The sequence below is a fragment of the Centruroides vittatus genome, unplaced genomic scaffold (assembly GCF_030686945.1).
Source record: "Centruroides vittatus isolate TY-2023 unplaced genomic scaffold, ASM3068694v2 contig_950, whole genome shotgun sequence".
Lineage (NCBI taxonomy): Eukaryota > Metazoa > Arthropoda > Arachnida > Scorpiones > Buthidae > Centruroides > Centruroides vittatus.
Window position 1 is genome coordinate 1361629 of NW_027122629.1, and position 23132 is coordinate 1384760.

The 23132-nt window shown below is 33.6% G+C and overlaps 1 protein-coding gene across 1 annotated transcript in view; it reads right to left on the minus strand.

Moving 5' to 3' along the window:
* The window catches only part of Thor (eukaryotic translation initiation factor 4E binding protein thor), a 44882-nt gene that overhangs the window by 4474 nt on the left and 17276 nt on the right, over positions 1–23132 (minus strand). Inside the window, exon 2 of the mRNA XM_067282322.1 lies at positions 13044–13220. Within this exon, the coding sequence (XP_067138423.1) occupies positions 13044–13220 (177 nt within the window). The remainder of the gene's footprint in view (positions 1–13043; positions 13221–23132) is intronic.

Consider the following 23132-nt stretch of genomic DNA (forward strand, 5'->3'; position numbering starts at 1 on the left):
TGCAAGACGACAATAGGTTTAATACCAACAGGAAGTTAACATACATAGGCTCAACAAACAGATCGTTAACAAAAAGGATAGTGGAGCACAAATATGATACTTTCTGCCAGCCCTATTTTACAAAGAAATCTTATATTTTTAATTGTGAAGGGATTGTCACCTGTGGACAGTTTAGACTGTTTTACATAATTTGGCAGAAGCGTAGCCTCTAAAGAAAGGTCGTCTCTGCTGTGGAGAATAGTTTGTTCCTGGTGATTGGACATGGCGAGTAAAGAAGATATTTTTATTATCTGTTTACGTGTTTTTACATTTAATACGATACTTTAAGTTTAATACCACTCTAGTCCAATAAGCAAGTGAGCCAGGTATAACAGCCAAATGGGAAGAAGCTAAGATTATAAAACCAATATATGACAATGGTAAACTAAGAACACTAGAAAAATTAGAATCTTCCCAAAATCCCTTACAGAGAATTGCATTAATAGCAAGGATGACAACTTGTTATTCATAGTGTGGCAGTCACTCCTAGACAATCCCCTAAAGGAAGTGGGTTAATTTACGCATTCCTATAAGTATGTCATGTGACTTTATGAATTTACAAATGTGTCTTTATAAATTTTATGTTTTAAGTGATGTTTATTTTTATTTTTTATTCTGCACTAAGCTTGTTAATTTTATTCAAGTTTATTTATTTATTCTGTTCAAAACCATGACGTCACAAGATCTCGGTGTTTTAAATTTACGTTCTGATTTATTTTATAACTGACATTCTATTTCTATTTAACCTGAAGAAGGCCATTCAAAATAGCCAAAAATGTTAGTTACATTAAAGAGATTGATAGAAAAAAGAAAGAAAGGTGTTGTGATAATTTTTATTATACAAAGTTCTAGTTTACTGCACTTTAGAATTTGAGTTTTATTTTTCTGTACGTATTATATATATATGTATGTATGGTGTGTGTTTGGGGGAGCACAATTTTGTTCACCCAACAAAAGACATGGGAGCTATTAAGCTCCCATGTCTTTTGTTGAAGATTTCTGAAATTTTGCAGAAAAGTTTGTGCATTAGGGGATTGATGTTATTAAATTTTTGTGGTTAAATGAGGAGATCACTTGTCACATCTTGAGTGGGGTCAGACTTAATGAAGATTTTACTCATTCTTACCATTTACAATATTTTATAAAACTCATCTCTATCCTCAAAATTCCTGCTACTTTATAATAATTAATAATATAAAAAATTTTTAAATAAAATATCATAACAGATGGCACCACACACAAATTTTAACTTTTTTTGCCAGGAAAGTTATGCAATGAATTGCTGGTTTTTTCCTATGATACTAGTATATATATATTTATTATATTATATATATGATAAATAAATATATAAATATACATAAATGATAAAAATTTCATTAATAATTATCAATAATTAATTTTACTTTCCTGGTTGTTATGTATACATAAAAAGAGGAAGTATTGGAATCATGTTAAATTTGATCCTCGAAGTTTTTTGAAAATCTTCAAAATTTAAAACCTGAACAACAACAAAAAAATTCTGTGGATGTTTGTAGGTGTACGTATATATTTGTTGGCATCCATTTCGCTTAATATCTCAGGATGGGGTGAAGACTAAGAAACAAAATTTGGCATGGCAGCTTGTGGATAAGAGGCATTGACGCTATTAAATTTTGGTAGTGAAAGGTTGAGAGAGTGGTGAGATAAAGAGGGTCATGTGTCATATCTCAAGTGAGGTCAGACTTAATAAAGATGTTAAATGTTATTAGGTTATTAGCATTTACAATTTTTTATGAAACTGATTGCTACTCTCAAAATTGAGCTTTTATAACAAAATCTCTTAACAGATGGTGCCATGCACAATTTTATTTATTATATTGTAATTAAAAATATAAAAATTATTTTCGAAAAAAAATCTCATAACAACTGGGAAAGTTACACAACTCATTACTGGATTTTTTTCTCTTCGGTTACATGAAAAACAGCAATTAGAAATAAATCCCACCAATGGCACAGGATTCAAAAATCATTCAAATGGTGTTAAAGTTAGTTATGTCAAAAAATTTACATTCATTTTATTAAAATCATAGTTTAGTTTATTTAAATTTTCTTTTATTTTAGAACAAGTAGAACTTCTAAAGGCTGCATTATATCTTTATTAAAATTTACTAAACAGAAAAGGATTTATATTTCATGAATATCATTATGCATAACTTATAGAAATACTTAATCATCATCACAACCTTTTATTGAAAGCTAGAAGCCATTTCTTACATGTGAAAATATGTAAAATATTCTCTGATAACCAGAATTAGTCAAAACTTCATATTAAATAAAATAGCAAAAAAACATAAAACTGTATAACAGAAAATTCCTTTAAACTAGCTGTTTTGTATTTTTATACAGTTAGTAATAAAAGTAATAAAAGAAAGTTGACTTCATAATTCTTTCATAAACACTCAAGAACATTGGAAATACAATTATTTATTAGAAACTTGATGAAACTTGCATATTAAAACAAAGCCATAGTTTACAATACAACAAAACAATAACCTTACTCACTTTTTCTAGCAGATAATTTCAGTTTTGCACTACAAGAAATGCAAGACTGAAATTATCTACTGGAAAGAGTGAGTAGTGCAAAGCATAGCTTTTTTTTATTATTTTTTAACACAAATAGAATCAAACTTTTACAATACTTGTGATTAATTAATACAACTGTGAAAGAGCTTTGGTTAGCTATCTAATATCATATATATTGTGTTGTATTTCTTTCTGCACAGTAAAACAGTATAGTTTGACTCTAATTTATGAGTATATTTTATTTTTCAATCAAAATGTTGTAAATAAGGACAAACTTTCCATTATTTTTTATGGTTGAAATTTGTATCTTGTTCCAGCATAACCAAGTTATCTACCAACAGTGCCAGCTTAGTGATAACTTGCATCTGAGGAGTAACCTGTTTTGCCACTCCTCTATTTCCAGTTGCCAATAGAGAGCATTTTGAACACAGAGACTCTTGTATAAACTACAGCAGAACACTGATTATCTGAGGTAATGTGGACTGATGATACTTTGGCTAACTAAAAACTTGGATAGAATGGTCATGGCCAATTCAGATTAAAAATTACAAATAGAAAAGATTTATATAGTATATCCCTTTTAAGCTTTTTTTATACCTTACTGAATTTAGTTATACATAAGCTTAAGAACAACAATTTTTACATCATTTATTACATAGATATACATACATTTTTACATACATACATATACATTAATATACATACACTAGTTTTAAGAATAAAAATGTATTACTGCAGTTACATTTTAACATGAATGATTTGTCTCACATTGAAGTTAAATGATAAAAGATAGAATGTATTATAAAACTTCTTACGTGAAACCAATTAACCAGAGCAAAATTCATTTTTAATGTGCTAACATTTATGTGGGTGCAACCAAGAGGTCTTTAGAGGAATGATTGAAAGAACATAAATCGGACATACTACGAAATAAGTATTTGACAGCCCTTTCAACTTATGCAACAAACCCTGACATCACAGCTGAATTTGACAGGGCACGTATCGTTCTCACCACCCCACATCAAGATCAACTCAAGATATTAGAAGTAATGGAAATATTTAAGGCAGAGTGCAAATCCTCAAGCATTAATTATAAGGAAGAAATGTCACTTTCTACAGTGTGGCAATTCCTAATGGACGATAACATTTAAATTTATTTTATTTATTTATTCACGTAATCATTTGAATTATAAGTGGTTTGCATTTTGAATCATATAGTAGTTCACAATGTTTCAATGGATTTGGAATGTGTGCACATTAGGAATACATAATCAAATGCCTTCGAAAGAAATTCAAAAGTTTAAGAACCAGCTTGCAATGGTTTTGAGTGAATACCTGAAGAAGAGCCCAGGAGGAGCGTCAAAAACGTTAGCACACTAAAAACGAATTTTGCTCCAGTTAATTGGTTTCAAGTAAGAAGTTTTACATTTCAACCTGGTGTGTTAGAAGGTTAAATAATATGTACTACAAAATGATTTGTTTCTGTTATCATTTTAAACTTTTTTATGAATTACTGTATAAGATTTATCTCAGATAATCAAAGTTCTATTGTATTTATAAACAACTTTAATGTGTATTTACTGCATTCAGCTTATTATTTTTATTTATTTTTTAGTATTTATTATTTAGTCTAAAAAGGAAGATCAGGTTGTCAAATGTTTGTATTCTGAAATAAATGGTGTTCCCAGTTTTGGACAGACTGTGTCGTCAAATTAATTTTCATAAAATTGTTATCCAAAGAAATTTTACAATTTATTTATTCTTTTCTTTTGAACATTTTACTGCCCTTTAACTTTGCTATAAAGTAGTTGCCTTGTTGTCTCACCCATTGGGCTGTCTTCCAATGTTCCTCAAACAACATTAAAGTGATATAAATCATCTACTTACCCTATGAACTAATGATTCTAAATAAATGAAATAAAAATGGAAGGTGCTGATTAGATTATTCAGACTCAAAATAAGACTAGCTAAACACAAACACAATATTAACAAAAAGAAACTAAACACCACCCTAGCCAGGTATGCAACAGATAATGATATGCAAGCCTTCCTCAACAAGGCCACTATCAACAAAAGAACAAAACATGCAGACTCCATCAAGATACTAGAGGCATTAGAAATTTTTAAATCTGAAAAAAAGGGACATTGCAGAAATTTTAAAGAGAAATAAACAACTATTATATGCATGGCAATCCTTATACAAACACATGACCAAACATGACAAAACACATGACATACAGACAATACAACAAAATGTTCTTGGTTTTGTTATACAATCTTTAAATGCTGATTTTAATTGTATACTTTGTAATTTTATATATTGTCACTTTTTTCTATTTTATATATCCCAAGAATCTCTTTTGTTTAAAAATGATTTAAAATTTTTCAAAAAACATCACTGTTTGATTTAAGCATTCCGTCAACAAATATAGAATCAAGACCTGAAGATCTCCAATTGAAGATCGAAAATGTTACTCGAAAAACTGCTTCAAATTATCTGTTACTGAAAAATAATTTAAGGCTTTAGAGTGAAATATTTACTATATCATTCCAGTTCAATAAGTAGTGTTTTATCTGCATTAAAATTTTTCACATATTTTACTGGAGTTTGGTTTTATTCAGCATTATCCCAGTATTTTATAAAAAGGCTCAAAAGAGATTCACTATGGGTTCAGAATTTTCATTATTCCTATTGTTTGGGCATATTCAAATACACAAACAATGACATTTGAATATGACATACTTGTACAATACAGTCTAAGAGATTGCACACAGTTTGAGAAAGATTGCATCATCAGGTTGAGGGAAACATGATGGCCAATTCAGTAAATTGCCTGCCATTTGAACTGTTCTGATCTGACTATGATATGCTGGGACAATTACATGAAAGCATACATAAATGGTAGGCAGATCCTGGATGCCCCAGACAAAGATATGATTGATTGTAAAACAAGCATGAACAGCTGTTACTGTCAACAGGTGCATCTGTGTCCACCCAAACCATTTGCAACATGTTGCATTAAGTTGTGCTGTACACACAGCAACTAGCAATAGGGGTACCATTAACCATTAACACACAGGGCTGCACACCTGGAGTGGTGTTGTCAACAACAAAACTGGATCATTGAATGGCACTGGGACAATTGTTTACAGATGAATCCCACTTCTGTCTGTGGAAAAACGACAGCCATTGGTGGGTGTGGCGTTATCCTGGGGAATGCTACATGCCAATCCTTTTTGCTGAGTGTCACACTGGCCCAGCACCAGGCATCATGTTCAATCAGCAGACAGTCAGTGCACATTTATGGTACTCTGATAGCGGACCAGTATGTCACACAAATTGTGGTTCAGCTACTGGTGCAGGCTGCACCCGTCAGTGTTCCAGAAAGATAATGCCCAACTGCACATCACATGACAAACTCTGACCAGTCTGAACAGAATTCACATCCTTCCCTGGCCAGCAGCCTCACTGGATCTCTCTCCCATTAAATAGCTGTGGAATCTGTGCATCAGGGACCACTGCCACATACCACAGATGACATGCACACTGCAGTGGACACAGCTTGGCAAGAGATACCTCAGGCAACCATTAATTGCCTCATTGATAGTATGTCTTACTACATAGTGTCATGTATAGCTGTCAATGGAGGCCATATTTGTTACTGAATAAACAGGTATCTATTGCATATTTTTGTTTGTTCTTTCAATCTTTGTTTGTGGGATTTGCATTCTATGTCACTTCTATCAGTCCTGCAATGTGTATGTGACTATGTGCATTCCTTCATGGTGTTGCAATTTCCCTTTTGAGGAGTGTAGTTTAAAAACAAGAATTAAAAAATACACATATACTTAGCTTAAAATTATCATAACACTTTTCCCATCATAAAAAAAAACAAAAAAAAAAAAAAATATATATATATATATATGTATAGTGTACGAGGGATCAAGAAATCAGCAAGAAATTTTTGAACAGGTGAGTGAAGTGAAGGGAATGTTCTGAAGGGGGCAAAGTGAGAGGAATTGACCAAGAGAAACCAAATTAAGAAGGAGTAGGGGGATTGGACTAAAAGGGGGAGCAAAGTGAGTGGGGTTGATCTGAGGGGAGCTGAATCATTTAAAATTTTTGTTATGAATAGTCTATATTGGGAACAAGTAGATGAAGTACGTGGGAAGTTGAGCCACTGTAGGTGGCTAGTGGGCAAAGCCTCCTAGTAAAATATAAAATAATACATGCATACAGGATAATTCTAAATATATGCAAAAAATTTTAGAAAGTAATTCTTTGAATAATTTCAACCACAAAAGAACATAAGAATATATTAAAAAATTGTCAGGACAAATTCACATTTAGAAAAATATATTTCTTACTATACTATAAATATATTTCTTATTAGACTATACACGAATCTAAATCCTTCTGTCCTTTCACATGGTTGTAGAGGCAATAACAAATCTATGGTGGAACCAGCGGCGATTAGAGGCTACATGTCTGCCATCAAATGTAAAAAAGTTAAAAAGGTTAGATCCGTCGTAGATTTTTTATTGCCTCTACAAGAGTGTGAAAGGACAGAAGGATTTGGACTCATTTATATGTATAGTCTAGTAAGAAATATATTTTTCTAAATAAGAATATATGTTCAAAATGGCACAACTGTAACAACTGTTAAAAATAACCACCACTAACTGAATACAACATTCTATCCTCCACCATATCAATTGGCACACATGTTCACAAATACCAGGAGTATGTCAAATTATTTCATAGAATACATTAATGCAACTCCGTAATTTGTCAAAATTTTTAACAGAGGCCACATATTAAATATCCTGTAACTTTAAAACTATGCCATTTTGAATATACTACATGTTCACATGCACTTCTATAGTTAAAATTATTCAAAGAATCACTCCTAAAATTTTTGCATACATTTAGAATCACCCTGTATGAAATAAAAAAATCAAACAAGTAAATATACCAGAAATATCCAGCACTAATTATACTTACTAAAACTATTAAAAAATAAATGTTTTTGATGATTTTTAAATTGTCATCTTCAGGTTAAAGCCAGTTGAACATCAATGTGAAAATTCAAATGTCACTTTAAAAATGCATGGAGCAATCATTTCATTAATTGGAAAATGACAATAACAATAATGTTTTAAGTAATAAGATTTAATTTATAGTCTTACTTCAAAAATAGACCTCCATGCTATGGAGAATGTATCTGCATCCCTGTAATTTATGACCATGTCCCAAAAATTAGCATTGTATATTTCAAGAATCTATAGATGTTTCAGGTAAGTTCAGTTCCTACTAGGATGTATTAATCTTGTTTCATTGAGAAGGACCCTTATATCATTTTCAGATGCAAATGTCACTAATGTTGTGTGGGTAGGTCCTTTTGGATAGAATAATGGTGCTCCTTGATATGCTTGTAAAGAGATCAAGCTGTTGCTCCTTGTAGACCCTTTTTTGTTGAATATATTGTCTATAATGGGGATAGAACATATCCCAGATGAATTCTGTGTGTTGATAAGGTCCTTAGCATTCTGTAATAAAGAGAATACAGTTGGGTTTCTCATGTAGAAGATACTAAGTTGGTTTGTTCTTGCAATTTGTTTGCATACACTAGAAAGATGTTGGTTAAACTTGATGACTTTGTAGGTTTTAGATTCATCCTTCTTAGATGTGTACCCAGATTGATATTTATGGATGAGATTTTGGAAGAGGCTGGAAGGATATCCATGTTGTTTCACTCTATCAATGATATTGGTGCAGTGAGTGAATGCTCTTTTGATTAGGGCTCTGTAACCTAATGTTTTTAAATATACAGGGTGGGCCAGCGAAAACGAAACGGCAGAGTGTTCGTGTTCGTCCAAGCAAAGCGCTCGGACAGGTCGATTTTACTCTCGAGGGGATATCTTTTGCAATAAAGTTTTTGCGATTCTGAATACAACAGACAACAAAAAATTTAAAAAACTCATTTATTTTGTATTAACTAAACAAACATTTATTTCGAAAAAAATGTTTGTTTAGTTAATATTCAGAATCGTAAAAACTTTATTGCAAAAGATGTCCCCTCAAGAGTAAAATCGACCTGTCTGAGCGCTTTGCTTGGACGAACACGAACACTCTGCCGTTTCATTTTCGCTGGCCCACCCTGTATATGAGGCTCTAGATTCTATAAAAATGAATAACAGTTTATACTCTAGTTTTCTATAAACCTTAGTTGAAATGCAGTCATCTTTGAGTGTAAGAAAGATGTCTGGGAAATGAACTTAGTGGTTGCTGTCTTGCTTAATATGGAGATGAAGGCCATAGGGGTTGTTGTTGATGGTGTTTAAGAACCAGATTAAATCAGGTTTCGGTAACAATTATGAGATCGTCATTGACATATTGGGTGTACAGAACAATTTGCTCATTAAAAAATGGGAGTACCTCTTTTTCAAGATGACAGAGAACTAGTTCACACAGAGTGTCCAATACTAGGCTGCCCATTGGGGAGCATTTCTGCTTTGCTGGTATGTTTGCCCCTGAAATTGGAAGAATGAAGAATAACAAATAATGTCCACTAGCTCCAAGATGTTTTGATGATGTTTCTGCAACTCAAAAATATGTGTAAACAGAAATCACAAAATTTGCAAAAACAAGGTTCAATCTTGATTGAAGGAAGAGGGATTCAAAAATCACAGACAATGATGAATTCTTTATCAACTAAGAAGTTGTTGGCTAACTATTGTAATAATTCTGAATTGGTTACCTACAATTGTAGTCCTTGATTAAGGAGGTGATGAAGTAGTTGAGTTGTCTCTCAATTTTTATACAGGGAGGGGTCAGATTTGTCCACCACTGGACATAGTTGTTTGCCTGGTTTACAAATTTTGGCAAAAGCAAAGATTAATGATATAGATGGTACCTGTATGGTGGCCTTATACATGCATAACTTGAACACTAGTGGAGTGATGGTAAACCAGATGATTCTGTTCTGAAGCTTCTCCAAGAAACCCATGGATGCCATCTTGCATTCTGTTATATTGATATAGTTATGTATGCCTTCTGTGTATGTTTTTCTTCTCATTAGAACCATGTCCCTGGACTTATCAGTTTTAACTATGATGAATATCATCATATTGTTGATAAATAACCATTTATTGGAAGCTCAGATGGCTGCATAAATGGATCTATTTGTGGGATGGATGGAGGAGTTGTTTAGTGGGAACAGAGTTTTCCACCTAAAGAATTGTTTGTGAGTCTCCCATTCCAAGAATGAATTTTCGACATCTGGAAGAAAGTGTTCCGGTTTAGATTGTGAAAGATGCAGTGCATACATAGGACTATATTTAGTTGCCTCCAATAGCTAGGATGAGGGTAATGTCCCAACAAATAATGTCATTATCACATCTTCTATGTTCTTTATGCTGTAACTGAGAAAGCCAATGAATCTTCTTAATGTGATCATCAAAAACATTTGCTTTTTTATTAGTTTTAGTAAGTATAATTTATGCTGGATATTTTTGGTATATTTATGTATATTGTACTTAATTATCCAGTCAACACACAAGAACCTTTTTATATTCCAGTTAGAACGAATTTAGTTAAAACTAACATTTTCAGCCATACTCATGGTCTTCCTCAGGCTTTTGACCAGTACTTTTCGAATAAGGAATGAGTTGAACAACATATTTAAAATTAAAATAAGAAGTAAAACAACTACAGTGCCTGTGACCGGTGTGCTTCTTCTCCAAGGAAATCAGAGGACTTTGCAAACATTTTCGAACCTAGTCTGGTTCTTCTTCAGGCGTAATGGAATTCTGTATTTTAAATTTAAATTTCCGGTTGAAGTTAACCATTGTTTTAGAAAAAAATCTGTTCTTGAATTGTTTGAAATTATTTTAAATTTTGAAATATTTAAAAGTTAGAAAACAATTTTTGGCCGTATGCACTACAATAGTGATAAAAATATCACCACATCACCATAAATAAATAATAAAATGTAATTAATGGTGTAGAAATGGCAACTATATGCTAGTGTTGCTCTCATTTTTTTCATAGCACCACCTCTATGCAGACAAAACATTAGCGGCATCCTTTGCATTAATACAGCCACCGGCCAGGTTGGCTTTGTATATTTCTAATGCTTCCAGGTTGCGAAGGTGCTCAACCTGACCTGACCTTTTCACCAATTTGGCCTTATGGAGGTTGGCTTGTATTTCAGGGTCCATGGCATAGGTGGCTAGGATGGTGGTATGCCTTTGGTTGGCGATATCATAAACGTGTTCCTGTATCCTTTTGCTTAGTGAGTGCTTTGTGGATCCGATGTATACTAGATCTCACTGGAATCTGTGTCTCTGAGAAGAACCATATAGACACCCGGTGCCCGACTTTCTTCAGTCTTCTCTTTGTCATTGTGCAATAGCCCATATACTGTGCTAGATCTCTTATAGGCAATCTTTGTGCCTTTATGGGTAGCAATCTCTTTATAGATGGAGCTTAGGTGCTGATTGTATCGCATCATCGTGCATAATAGGTTTATGCTGTGATTATGGGTGTTGTTGAGCTTTATCTGTGCATTGTATGGCGTGCAGTTAGCAGGATGACGTACGTGCGTGATAAGTTATGTATCATGCCTTTACTGTACCTGTGCTTTACTACTATGTTTTCAATGCGCTTCAATTCTGCCAGCATATCTTCCCATCTAGTGTGGTGCATGTATGCTCTTCTTATTAGCGCACGAAATGCAGAGATTTTGTAAGAAAAAGGGTCAGCAGAGTTCAACAGAATAAATATTGGTATGTGGCAAGGTTTGTAATGAACACTGGTTTGCACTCTGCCTGCATCCAGACAAATGTTGACATCCAGGAAATGTGCATTTGTGTCATTCTTCTGCTCTAGCTTAACGGCAAGACCATATGAGTTGTTGTTCATGGAACCTATGAAATCATTTACGTTGGGCTCAGCTTTTCAAAGAATGAAGATGTCATCTATGTATCTTTTGTAAACTAGGATGTTTGGTAGGAATAGAGGTATGGCCTTCTGTTTGAATTGTCGAACCACCAATTCGCACAAATCCCGAGAGGGAGCTGCCTATAGATACACTCCATTTTTGTAAATATGAACCATTATTGAAGTGGAAGAATGAGGTATAGCATAAGAGGTATGTTAACTCCAATACATGTTTACAATGCATACTCGCCCCTTCGCAGCTTATTAACAGATCCCTGAGTGCACAGAATCATGGATGTATTTTAGTTTTAAACATGTTGTTTGACTTGTTCCATATTCGAACAGTACTGGTCAAAAGCCTGAGGAAGACCATGAGTATGGTCAAAAATGTTAGTTTTAACTAAATTTGTTCTTACTGGGATATAAAAAGGTTCACGTGTGTTGATTATCCTTCCCAGTGATTATTCGAGAAGTGGTTTTAATTATCCAGTTTTACATAGCACGTATTTATTGTTAAAATAAAAATAATAACAAATAAATAAAATATAACATTATATATATAATTTAAATATTCCATCATCTACTTTTTAATTATGACATGCACTTTATTCTGATCAAAGAAAACAAAGCAGAAAATTTCTCGACTTTTAATTTTTCATTTTCTCTAAAATTTAATTAACATCTTTTACATCCGAAAAATACAAACACACACATTTTTTAATTTTGTATTAATGTGGAATATTTATATAAATAATAGTAACTTAAATACCGTATTTACTCGAATATAAGACGACCTCGCATATAGGACAAGATGTGACTTAAAGATCAAAATAAAAAAAAATTAGATTTATTAATACAATCCTAATTTTATTTCGTTTAATCTCAAGTAAAACATCAAATGAATGTAAATGCACACATTATCCCGCAAAAATTACTAGCATTTTAAACTTTAAGGAAAAATCTTGTAAAATCAACAACATAATTTGTTCACGTAAAGCTGGACAATTGAGAACCTTTTTTTTTGCCAATTCTTAACAGTTGAATCCACTCTCTGTCGATTACACTTATGAGTTTCTCCGAATTCTGATTTCCAAATAATCATCTGTTTTCACGTGGGAATGGATTAAAACTTATATCAGGCTCCCATGTGATTTTGGAATATCAATCTGGAATTCAATTCAAAAGCTCTGCTTTTCCTCTTATTCATCTTTACTCCTGACAATACACAAGAATGATTCAAATGACTCAGATAAAATACTTATGTTTTTAAATACACGAAGGTAAGCATCTGGTAAAAAATTCAAATACACGGTTTACAAAAATTATTTGCAAAAAATGCAAAGAATCTTTCACTCGCACATATAGGACAACCTAGGAATTTGAAGCTGTGATAAATGAATAAAAACCTCATCTTATATGCGAGTAAATACAGTAATTATTTCTAAAGAATGTTATCATCTATTCATTGTTCTAGGAATATAAATTTTCTTTTCCTTACCAGATTTCTCAATAGTTCGAGGGATACATGGTGTAGGACCATTTTGTTTTGAATTTTCTCTGTCAACTGGGGAAAGAGTAACTCCAGGAATATTAGGAAGATTTTTTGGTGGTGTTTTGGCTATAGGAGAGTTCCTGAGCTGCATCAAGAGTGCCCGATCGTAAACAATTCTGGTACCTGAAATACATCATCATCATTGTAAATTATAACAAGTTAAAATAAATATAATGAATCAAATAATAAAATATTAATAAAAATAAAATTGTTTTTAGTATATATTAAAATTACATATACAGGATGCTTTATGAAAAAAATTAATTGTTAATATATAGGAAAATATTTTTTCTGTTTTCTTTTTCAGTTCACTAAAATGGAAGTAAGATAATGACATTCTAAATTGAAGAAAAACACCGAGATCAGCATTATACTTAGTATGTCCTTTTTCCGCAAGCACTTTCGACGCACTTATGGACGTCGTCATCAGGCGAAAACGAAACTTAATGAAAAAATTGAACGGAAAATAATCCGACAAAGAACAGAACGCTTAATAATTTGAATTAAAACTTCTTTCCAAACCGTTAGGAACATGCACGAAACCTTCAAAAATGTTCGAAACTTGAATGAACTGCAAGCTTCGTGATGGGCGAAGCGGCGCATGCGTGGATCCAAGCTCATGCTACACGTGTGCTGTGGGATGTTTATCGCTCTTTAACCACTTGTACAGCGTGACCCATACACAGGGTAGGTCAAGTGTGGGAGAGTTGCATGCCTCCAAGGTGGTAGTTAGCAGAGACTCCCATATAAAAAAGATTTTCCGATTATTATATTTCTTTAGCATGATTGACTAGGACCATAGTGGGTTGTAACCCTGCTCTAGCACCTTACTTGATAGCTCTGTAGTGTGCCTTCCCCTCATAACATCTTCTTTGTGCTCCGTAAGCTGGCTGGCAAGCATTCTAGTAGTGGCTCCGATATATTGTGTGTTTTCTCCCGTGGTAAGATTCTCCATTGGAACATCATAAATGCCCAACTTTTCGAGAATGGAAAACTTGTCCCTGTCATTGCAAATGAGTTTGCGTAGATTTGGAGGTGGGGATAATGGTAGGACAAGGTTGTTCCGCTTGAAAATGCAGTAAACTCAGATGAAAATGGGTCCAAGGTACAACAATGATGTTTGGACCACGGAAGAACTCCCTCTTGTTGCATAGCGTAGCACTTGGAAACAGATATTTTTTTACCATGTTAAGCACATACATAAACTTGGCACATGGAAAACCTGCAGTGCGTACTGCCAAACTGATGTTGTTTAATTCAACGTCCACTAGCGCTTGCGAAGGGGATAGTAAGAAGATCCTTCTGATGAGGGCGGCAATGGCGGTGTTGATGTATCGCGAGGGCTGGAAAGCCTCTGCTGGGATAATGTGTGGTGCTAAGTTAGATTTATGGTGGACCGAGAACTGTGGTCTTTCAGGAGCTTTACGTATGTGTAAATCTAAAAACGTTATTGCAGTGTCACTTTCTTTCTCCCACGTGAAATTGATGGAAGGCTAAACTCTTGAGAGTTGCTGCATAAAGATGAGGAAATTCCCATCCGTGTTGATGAGTTGAGAATTTCAACTCATCAACACGGATGGGAATTTCCTCATCTTTATGCAGCAACTCTCAAGAGTTTAGCCTTCCATCAATTTCACGTGGGAGAAAGAAAGTGACACTGCAATAACGTTTTTAGATTTACACATACGTAAAGCTCCTGAAAGACCACAGTTCTCGGTCCACCATAAATCTAACTTAGCACCACACATTATCCCAGCAGAGGCTTTCCAGCCCTCGCGATACATCAACGCCGCCATTGCCGCCCTCATCAGAAGGATCTTCTTACTATCCCCTTCGCAAGCGCTAGTGGACGTTGAATTAAACAACATCAGTTTGGCAGTACGCACTGCAGGTTTTCCATGTGCCAAGTTTATGTATGTGCTTAACATGGTAAAAAAATATCTGTTTCCAAGTGCTACGCTATGCAACAAGAGGGAGTTCTTCCGTGGTCCAAACATCATTGTTGTACCTTGGACCCATTTTCATCTGAGTTTACTGCATTTTCAAGCGGAACAACCTTGTCCTACCATTATCCCCACCTCCAAATCTACGCAAACTCATTTGCAATGACAGGGACAAGTTTTCCATTCTCGAAAAGTTGGGCATTTATGATGTTCCAATGGAGAATCTTACCACGGGAGAAAACACACAATATATCGGAGCCACTACTAGAATGCTTGCCAGCCAGCTTACGGAGCACAAAGAAGATGTTATGAGGGGAAGGCACACTACAGAGCTATCAAGTAAGGTGCTAGAGCAGGGTTACAACCCACTATGGTCCTAGTCAATCATGCTAAAGAAATATAATAATCGGAAAATCTTTTTTATATGGGAGTCTCTGCTAACTACCACCTTGGAGGCATGCAACTCTCCCACACTTGACCTACCCTGTGTATGGGTCACGCTGTACAAGTGGTTAAAGAGCGATAAACATCCCACAGCACACGTGTAGCATGAGCTTGGATCCACGCATGCGCCGCTTCGCCCATCACGAAGCTTGCAGTTCATTCAAGTTTCGAACATTTTTGAAGGTTTCGTGCATGTTCCTAACGGTTTGGAAAGAAGTTTTAATTCAAATTATTAAGCGTTCTGTTCTTTGTCGGATTATTTTCCGTTCAATTTTTTCATTAAGTTTCGTTTTCGCCTGATGACGACGTCCATAAGTGCGTCGAAAGTGCTTGCGGAAAAAGGACATACTAAGCTGATCTCGGTGTTTTTCTTCAATTTAGAATACAATATTTGGCATGGGAAACACCCTATTGATCATCAAGACAATGACAGTACTAAGTTGCCATATCTTACATTTTATGATTTCTGACTGTAAAATACAGTAAAAGAACATATTTATTCTACCAAGCCTCACATGATATAAAAATATCTGAAAAAAAGGACCTGAAAACATAATTGCAATAATACTACAAGAAATGTAACTTTGGGCCCCTGGAAACCATCTGAACCAGACAAGTGTTAACAATGATCACTAGTGATGACCAATTCTCTGAAACTGTGAACAAACACTTATCATATTATAATGTATTTTGTTCTCTTTCCATTAAAAATGATAATCCCATATAAACAACAACATATTTTTAAGAATCTTGTATTATTATTTTTAATTTTATTTTTTACAGAGATTATTCATAAGTTAACATATGGATCAAATGCAAAACATCAATAAATTTATGCAGAAATAAAATTATATTAATGAATTTGAAAATTTTTTAAACTGCCAGTACATTACAGAAATAAAATTTCTGCTATAAAAATATAACTGTATATAAATAATTTTTGGATAAATTCTAAATTAAATCATTTGTTAAAATTTTTTGATCATTTTAATTAAGTCATTTATCTATCCACTGTTAAGTGTATGCTAAGTGCCATTAGTTAACAGAAATGACAGAATCGATTCTCTATTTATAGTGCATTTTGCAAAAATTTTACACACGTTAGTCTATAACAGCTCAAGACCAGTGTACTGAGAGATAATGTTAGGTATACTGTGGCACAATGCCTCCAAGAGGAAGAAAAGCACAGAGGTAGTCAACATGTAAATGTGATAAATACATGTTGGTTAAAATAATTGACACCTCAGTGTTGCGGCATACAAACATGATTTATAATTAAGATGTACTCGCTAGTACTTTCGATAGCTTACAGCCACCATCTTCAGGTGAAAAAGAAATTGAATACAATCAATTTTCAAAAATTCAGTTTTTGAACAAACTTTTCAAATCATGCAAGGCACATGAACAGAATATAGAACAAATTGAAATTGAAATATTTTCAAAAACCTCTTAAAAAGCAATTTAGTAAGTCGTACGTGTGAAATAAGTGTGAATATAAAATTATATTAAATTGTTTAAATAAAGTTACCCACAGTTGTGAGATATCTAAAGCTGGTGTATTGCATGGTTTTCCCACAGAAATATAAAGGTTCTCCCATATAAATACCTGTCATTGTACTGTTTAAGTATTTTAGTGTGCCCAAAGTGATAGATAACAATGGTCTAGTACCCTTTTAGATAATTCAGTTGCTGGTCTGTTGTTTTTAATATCTTCTTGATGTTCCAGGATGTGGGACTATAGTCCTACTCTATATTCTGTTCATGTTCCTTGCATAATTTGAAAAGTTTGTTCGAAAATTGAATCTTTGAAAATTGATTGTATTCAATTTCTTTTTCGCCTGAAAATGGTGACTGTAAGCTATTGGCCACTGGGTACCAGACTAGGCCTATGATTAAGACATAGTCTCTTTGTACTCTGTAGTGCCATTTGGCAGGGCAGAGGCAATTTACTTAGAGTTTGTTATACGAGGCTGCAAGCTGTCAAAAGTACTAGCAAGTACATCTTAATTATAAATTGTGTTTGTAATGCCACAACACTGAGGTGTCAGCTATTTTATTTGATTGTTGGCATGAAGTGTCTTTTTATGACCACACATGTTGGTTCAAAAGAGACAATGATTTGCCTATTAAATATTTATTGCCACTGACACTTGTAACAGAAGGAATTTTAACAAGCTTCAAACTTTTATATCTTTGCAGTCATATTTTACAGAATATATACAGTGGACTCTCTCTTAACGAGCACCTCACACAACGAGTATTTCTCATAACAAGCAAAACAAATTGTAAAAATTTACCTCGCTTAATAACGAGTGATGAGGAGAAGGGAAGTCCCGAATTGTGCTCATGTAGCATTCTCCACCAGTCTGTGTTTAGCACTTGTTCCGCTAGCATCTTAGTGTTGCTTGTCATCACATATTTTTCCAAACTTGTGTTCACACATATTACTTATAAACATCAACAACCATAGTCCATTATATAATAAACACACCAAATGATATGACAAATTCTTGGGTCATTAAATTTAATGACTGATTCCAAATTAAATTTTAGAAATGTCTGAATTAAAAATTAACTATTTATAATTATTAAATTTAATGCGAGATGAAAACATAACTGCCTACCTCTAGTCCAGCATTTCTCAACCTGGGGGTCGCAATGATATTAAAAGGGGGTCGAGACCCCCAGCATGTACACATCAAGTTGGAACTTGTAAATTGCTCATGTATGTACAGTACACGTCATACATGCATCTTCATACCCGTCGCTATAAACGCAGCAACATAAAATAATAGGAATTTAGCAACATAAAATAATAGGAATAGGTATTATATTTTTTATACTGTTGGTATTTTCTTAATGTATAAAATTAGTGCAATGTGATTATATAATATTTAAAAAATTTACATTTATAATTACAGTCAAAATTCAATTAGTAATAGTAAGGCTTACTGTTGTTATTCCTTTGGGTGGGAGTTGCAAAATATTAATTTTATTTATATTTACAATTTGGGGGTCATGGAGCTACAAAGGTTGAGAATCACTGCTCTAGTCTAATTAATTAATTTCTAATATTTAATTATAGCCTTTACATAACCCAAAAATTTGGCATATCGTTTGGAGTGTTTATCAAACATATTAGCTGTGATTTTTTTTTGTTTCTGCAAATCGGATTCTCATTTCAGGATGGTTCATTCCGCGCTAGAAGAAATGATGATGATGATTCACGCTCCTTCACAGTGTATATTGTACAATTTTTTTTTTTGAAGAAACGTTATACATTTGAGCATTTTTTCAGCGTGGAACGCATTATCATATTTTAATCATATTTTACATTAATTTCTGTGGGAAAAATTGTTTCGCTTAATGAGTGTTTCACATTACAAGTAAGACTCTGGAACGAATTATGCTCGTTAAGCAAGGTTCCACTGTATATGCATTTACTCATACACTCATCTTTAAACAGTAAAAGTTATACAGTGGGTGATCAGTTAACAAACAGTTTGCACTGTGAACAAAGACAATGAACACCTCACAGAACAAGAAGAAACGAGGCAACGTAAAATAATGAATACCGATTGGTCTTCCCTTGTCTCCAGGTAACAATTTGAAACTTTTTCGAGTGCAGGAAACATCAACATCGATGCTCAACCCGATATATACTGATCAGATTGTATTCCTCCCAACTTTGAAAGTCTCCCTTGTAATTCCAGCCGTTTATTTTTCTGACAGAATTTTTTTATAGTCTTTGCGAAGCTGTTGGGTGAGCTGAGACTCTCTTAAGTTTTGCATTGTTTTTTATTTTTGAAAGGTGAGAGTTTAATAGCCAAGGTTTGAGTATAATAGCATAGATAGAGAGTGGGCAGAGAATGTCTGATGTTGCTAGGCAGTATGGCTTGAACAGCTCTACAGTAGGACAAACTTATCTAAGAAAGATATAATCAAAAAGACTCAAGCAGCTAAAGGAGTAACGAAAATAACATCTGAGAAACAAAGAACATTGAAAAGCTCATAATGGAACATGAAACTGATCTGACGACAGAAGAACACCAAGAAACTCAGCAAGATGTGTTTTCTTCTGAAATGAGAACCAATGTCGACATCTGCTATTCAAGATCTTTTGAAGAAGTGGAAGGATGTCAGAACAATGTTTCTAGAATGGCATCGAAATCAGGTTGAAGTTAATAGGCTTAGGGATTTTTCTACAGCAACAATGCTATTAAAAAATCCCTTTACAGAGAAAACAAATTGATATTAAACAGATTCTTTAATGACCTACAAATAGAAAAAAACATGACTGATAGAAATGCAAGACTGTGTATATCTGTATTATTATTATTACATATAAACAAGTAAAATGGCAAGGCCATATTTGGAACAAGACTATGTCCTAGAGACTCACTACTAAGTGGGATCACTTTGACACTCATGGTGGGTCTTGTTCTCATTCTCCAATCATCTTTGCTATCACTGGTTTTTAGCGCAATCATTCAAACTTCACCAGCCACAGCCACGACGAGGTCTTCCACAATGCATTTTCATTGAAATTAACCTATTGAATGTTGAAATTTCTCTCCGTTGCATGATGCCCCAGGTTGAATTTTTGTCAATGCAAAAATTTCCCGTTTTTGAAAAAAATAATGGTGGCTATTGTATTGTTTGCAATTATTTTTTTATTTTGCACAAACAAAATATAAATATATATTAATAAATTTTAAAAAAAAAATTCTATTTTGGAAGTTAGTTTTAATATAAAATTATAACAATGTGCCATCTAGTTTCAAAAAGTTCTGACGATGAAACAAGATATCGCCAGTCAATTGGTCAAGGTTAGCACGTGGCAACCAGAAATATGTGGGGAATAACACAGGACAGGTAAATGGGTTTTTTCAAAGATTCATTTGTCAAAATTTGATTTAGCAACATTCGCTTTTTGAACTTCCCAACACATGTTTGTCAAAATTCGATTTCACAATGTTCGTATTTCCAACTTGCCAACGAGCAATGCATGCGCAAATCTTGCACTACTGCCTGTTTTTAGAAAGTGTTGCCATTTTGTATTTTATTGTGTTTTGGTTCTTGGTCCCCTGACTACCTACAAGTCTAGTTTTTTTATGCATGCATGATTTGGGCATCTAATAGTCTGTGCTAAATTTCAACTCCTGACATGTACTCCTTCATACCTCTAAGCTGATAAGACAGCAGGCAATACGATTTTATAAACATAGTAAGAAAATATATAGGGGAGGACGGGGCAACTTCGGCACATTAAGAATAAGTTAAATTTTGTGTAACAAATACTGCTGTAAACTGAAAGAAAAACGTTTACTGTCTATCAGAATATAACCTTACCATAGAACTGGTTAAAATCAGTCTGGAAATAAAAATAATCATAATAATAATTTTATAAAAAGATAGCAATTTCCGAACCTTGGCAACCTTGGCAACAGTAATGAGGCAAGATAGATGAGTTATCAAAAATTACCCCCAGAATAAACATTGTTTAGATTTTCACATACTTTCTGATAGCACCATTTTTGATCCCATGAATCATTGGACTGGTAAGAAATCCCTCATAGGACCCATAATCTGAGGACCTCAAACATATACACTCACCAACTTTTGGACATGTACAGTTCTCTTGCATCTTGTATGGCTATAGTTAATCCTATCCTCTCATTCTGGTATCTCTAATAAATGTTTCAGTTTTTCACAGATAATCACAATCAATTATGGACTTCATTCCTCTCACTTTTTACATGTATTTGTGTATTTCCTTAGTCTATAAAATACAGTGTTTGTAATTTTCAATTCATTAAACATGAAAAATTTTCTAAGATATTCCCCATTATCAGGACCATAGCTGGGACATTTGTCACTATTCAATACTCTATTACAAATTTAAAAATCTAGCAATGAGTTGCTTAACTTTCCCAGCAACATTTAAAATTTTGGTGGAGCCATCTGTTATGATATTATATTAAAAAAAGTGTCTTTATATTTTTAATTATTATAAAATGAAAAAAATCTTAATTTTGAAGAATGGGTTAGGAATGGGGCTTATAAAAGTTTTAGGGATGGAGTTTATAAAAAATTGTAAATGCTAATAATGAGTAAAATTGTCATTAAATCTGGTCCTACTCAAGATATGACACAATCCCCTTTATTCCCCCCACTTGACCTTTAACCACCAAAATTTAATAGCATCAATTTCCCTGCAAAATTTCAGCAAGTTTTCGCAAAAAGCACAGGAAGTTTCAAAGAGGATGAACAAAATTGTGTCCTACCCACACATCCAGAGATACAAAAATGTTTTTGCATTTTTTGACATTTCAAGATCCTGAGTCCAAAAATTTTTACGTAAAAACCTTGAGGGGTCATTTTTTGACCAATTGTCATACTTTTTCTCTGTTATATATAACAGTTGGAAAAGTAACAATCATAAAAAATAATTTTTATTAATATAATGCATATTATATTTTATAATCTAATTTTTCATATTTGTATGTGACAGTTTTCTATGAATTTATTAGTTCTCCCATGTAACAATTTAGGAATTTTGCCACTCCATCATCTCAGCACCATGGGCAATGTTCCTTCTGTCCTTGCTTTTCCAAGGCCTTCCTGTTAATTATTATTATTATGTTGCTTTTAGTGAGTTATACTTGGTTGACAAAAGTTTCTGTGTACTATGCTGAACCATAGTCAAGGCAAAAAAATAAGTGTCAGTGTTTGTGTCTGTATTCAGAAATTTCTTAACAATATGACATGCATTCAATATAGTGGTCTTCTGCAGTGTAATCTGTGTTTCCATTCAATTGTGGCTTATGTGTAGTGTGTGGGATATGACACCTGTAGAGGAGAGAACAACAGGTACAATAAGCACCCTATCCATTCTCCATAGATGCCTTATTTCCTGGGCGAGTTCTGTGTACTTGTATTTTTTTTGTGCATGTATTTTGTACATTGTAAGTGTTTGTAATGGATATGTCTATAATGTATGTGATTTTATTGTGTTTGTCAATGAGTGTGATGTCTGGTCTGTTGTGGTAAATTGTTTTATCTGTGATTATGGCTCTGTTGTAGTACATTTTGTGCATGTTGTTTTCCAATACTGTCTGTGGAATGTATTTGTAGTATGGTTCATGGATGTCTACTAATTTGTGTTTCTTTGCAAGATCTTGGTGTATTAATTATATTTGCTACTTGATTATGTCTATGTAAATAATCTGTCTGTGCCAAGAGCTTACAACTGGAAATGATATGTTGTATAGTTTCTGGAATAATGTGACATTTTCTGCATGTGTCATTTGCAAGTGTTGTATCTTTGAGAATATGTTTTCTGTAGTTTTTATTATTTATGATATGATCCTGAATGGCAATCATAAACTCTTCCGTCTCCCCAAAGAGGCATCCCTGAGTTAACTAGCTGTTTGATTCAGTTTTGTCAACAAAATTCTGGGCCAGGTCATAGGGATGTCTGCCATGGAGTGCTTTTTGAGCCCACAATTGTTTAATGGTGTCTATGCTTTTTATATGTTGTGTCCTATTCATATGTTGTGAGTGTAAATTTAATGGTGTATTATTTGAGTCTGTTAGAGTTACTGCTTTATGAAACTATGATGTTTCTTGTTTTTTGTAGAAAAAC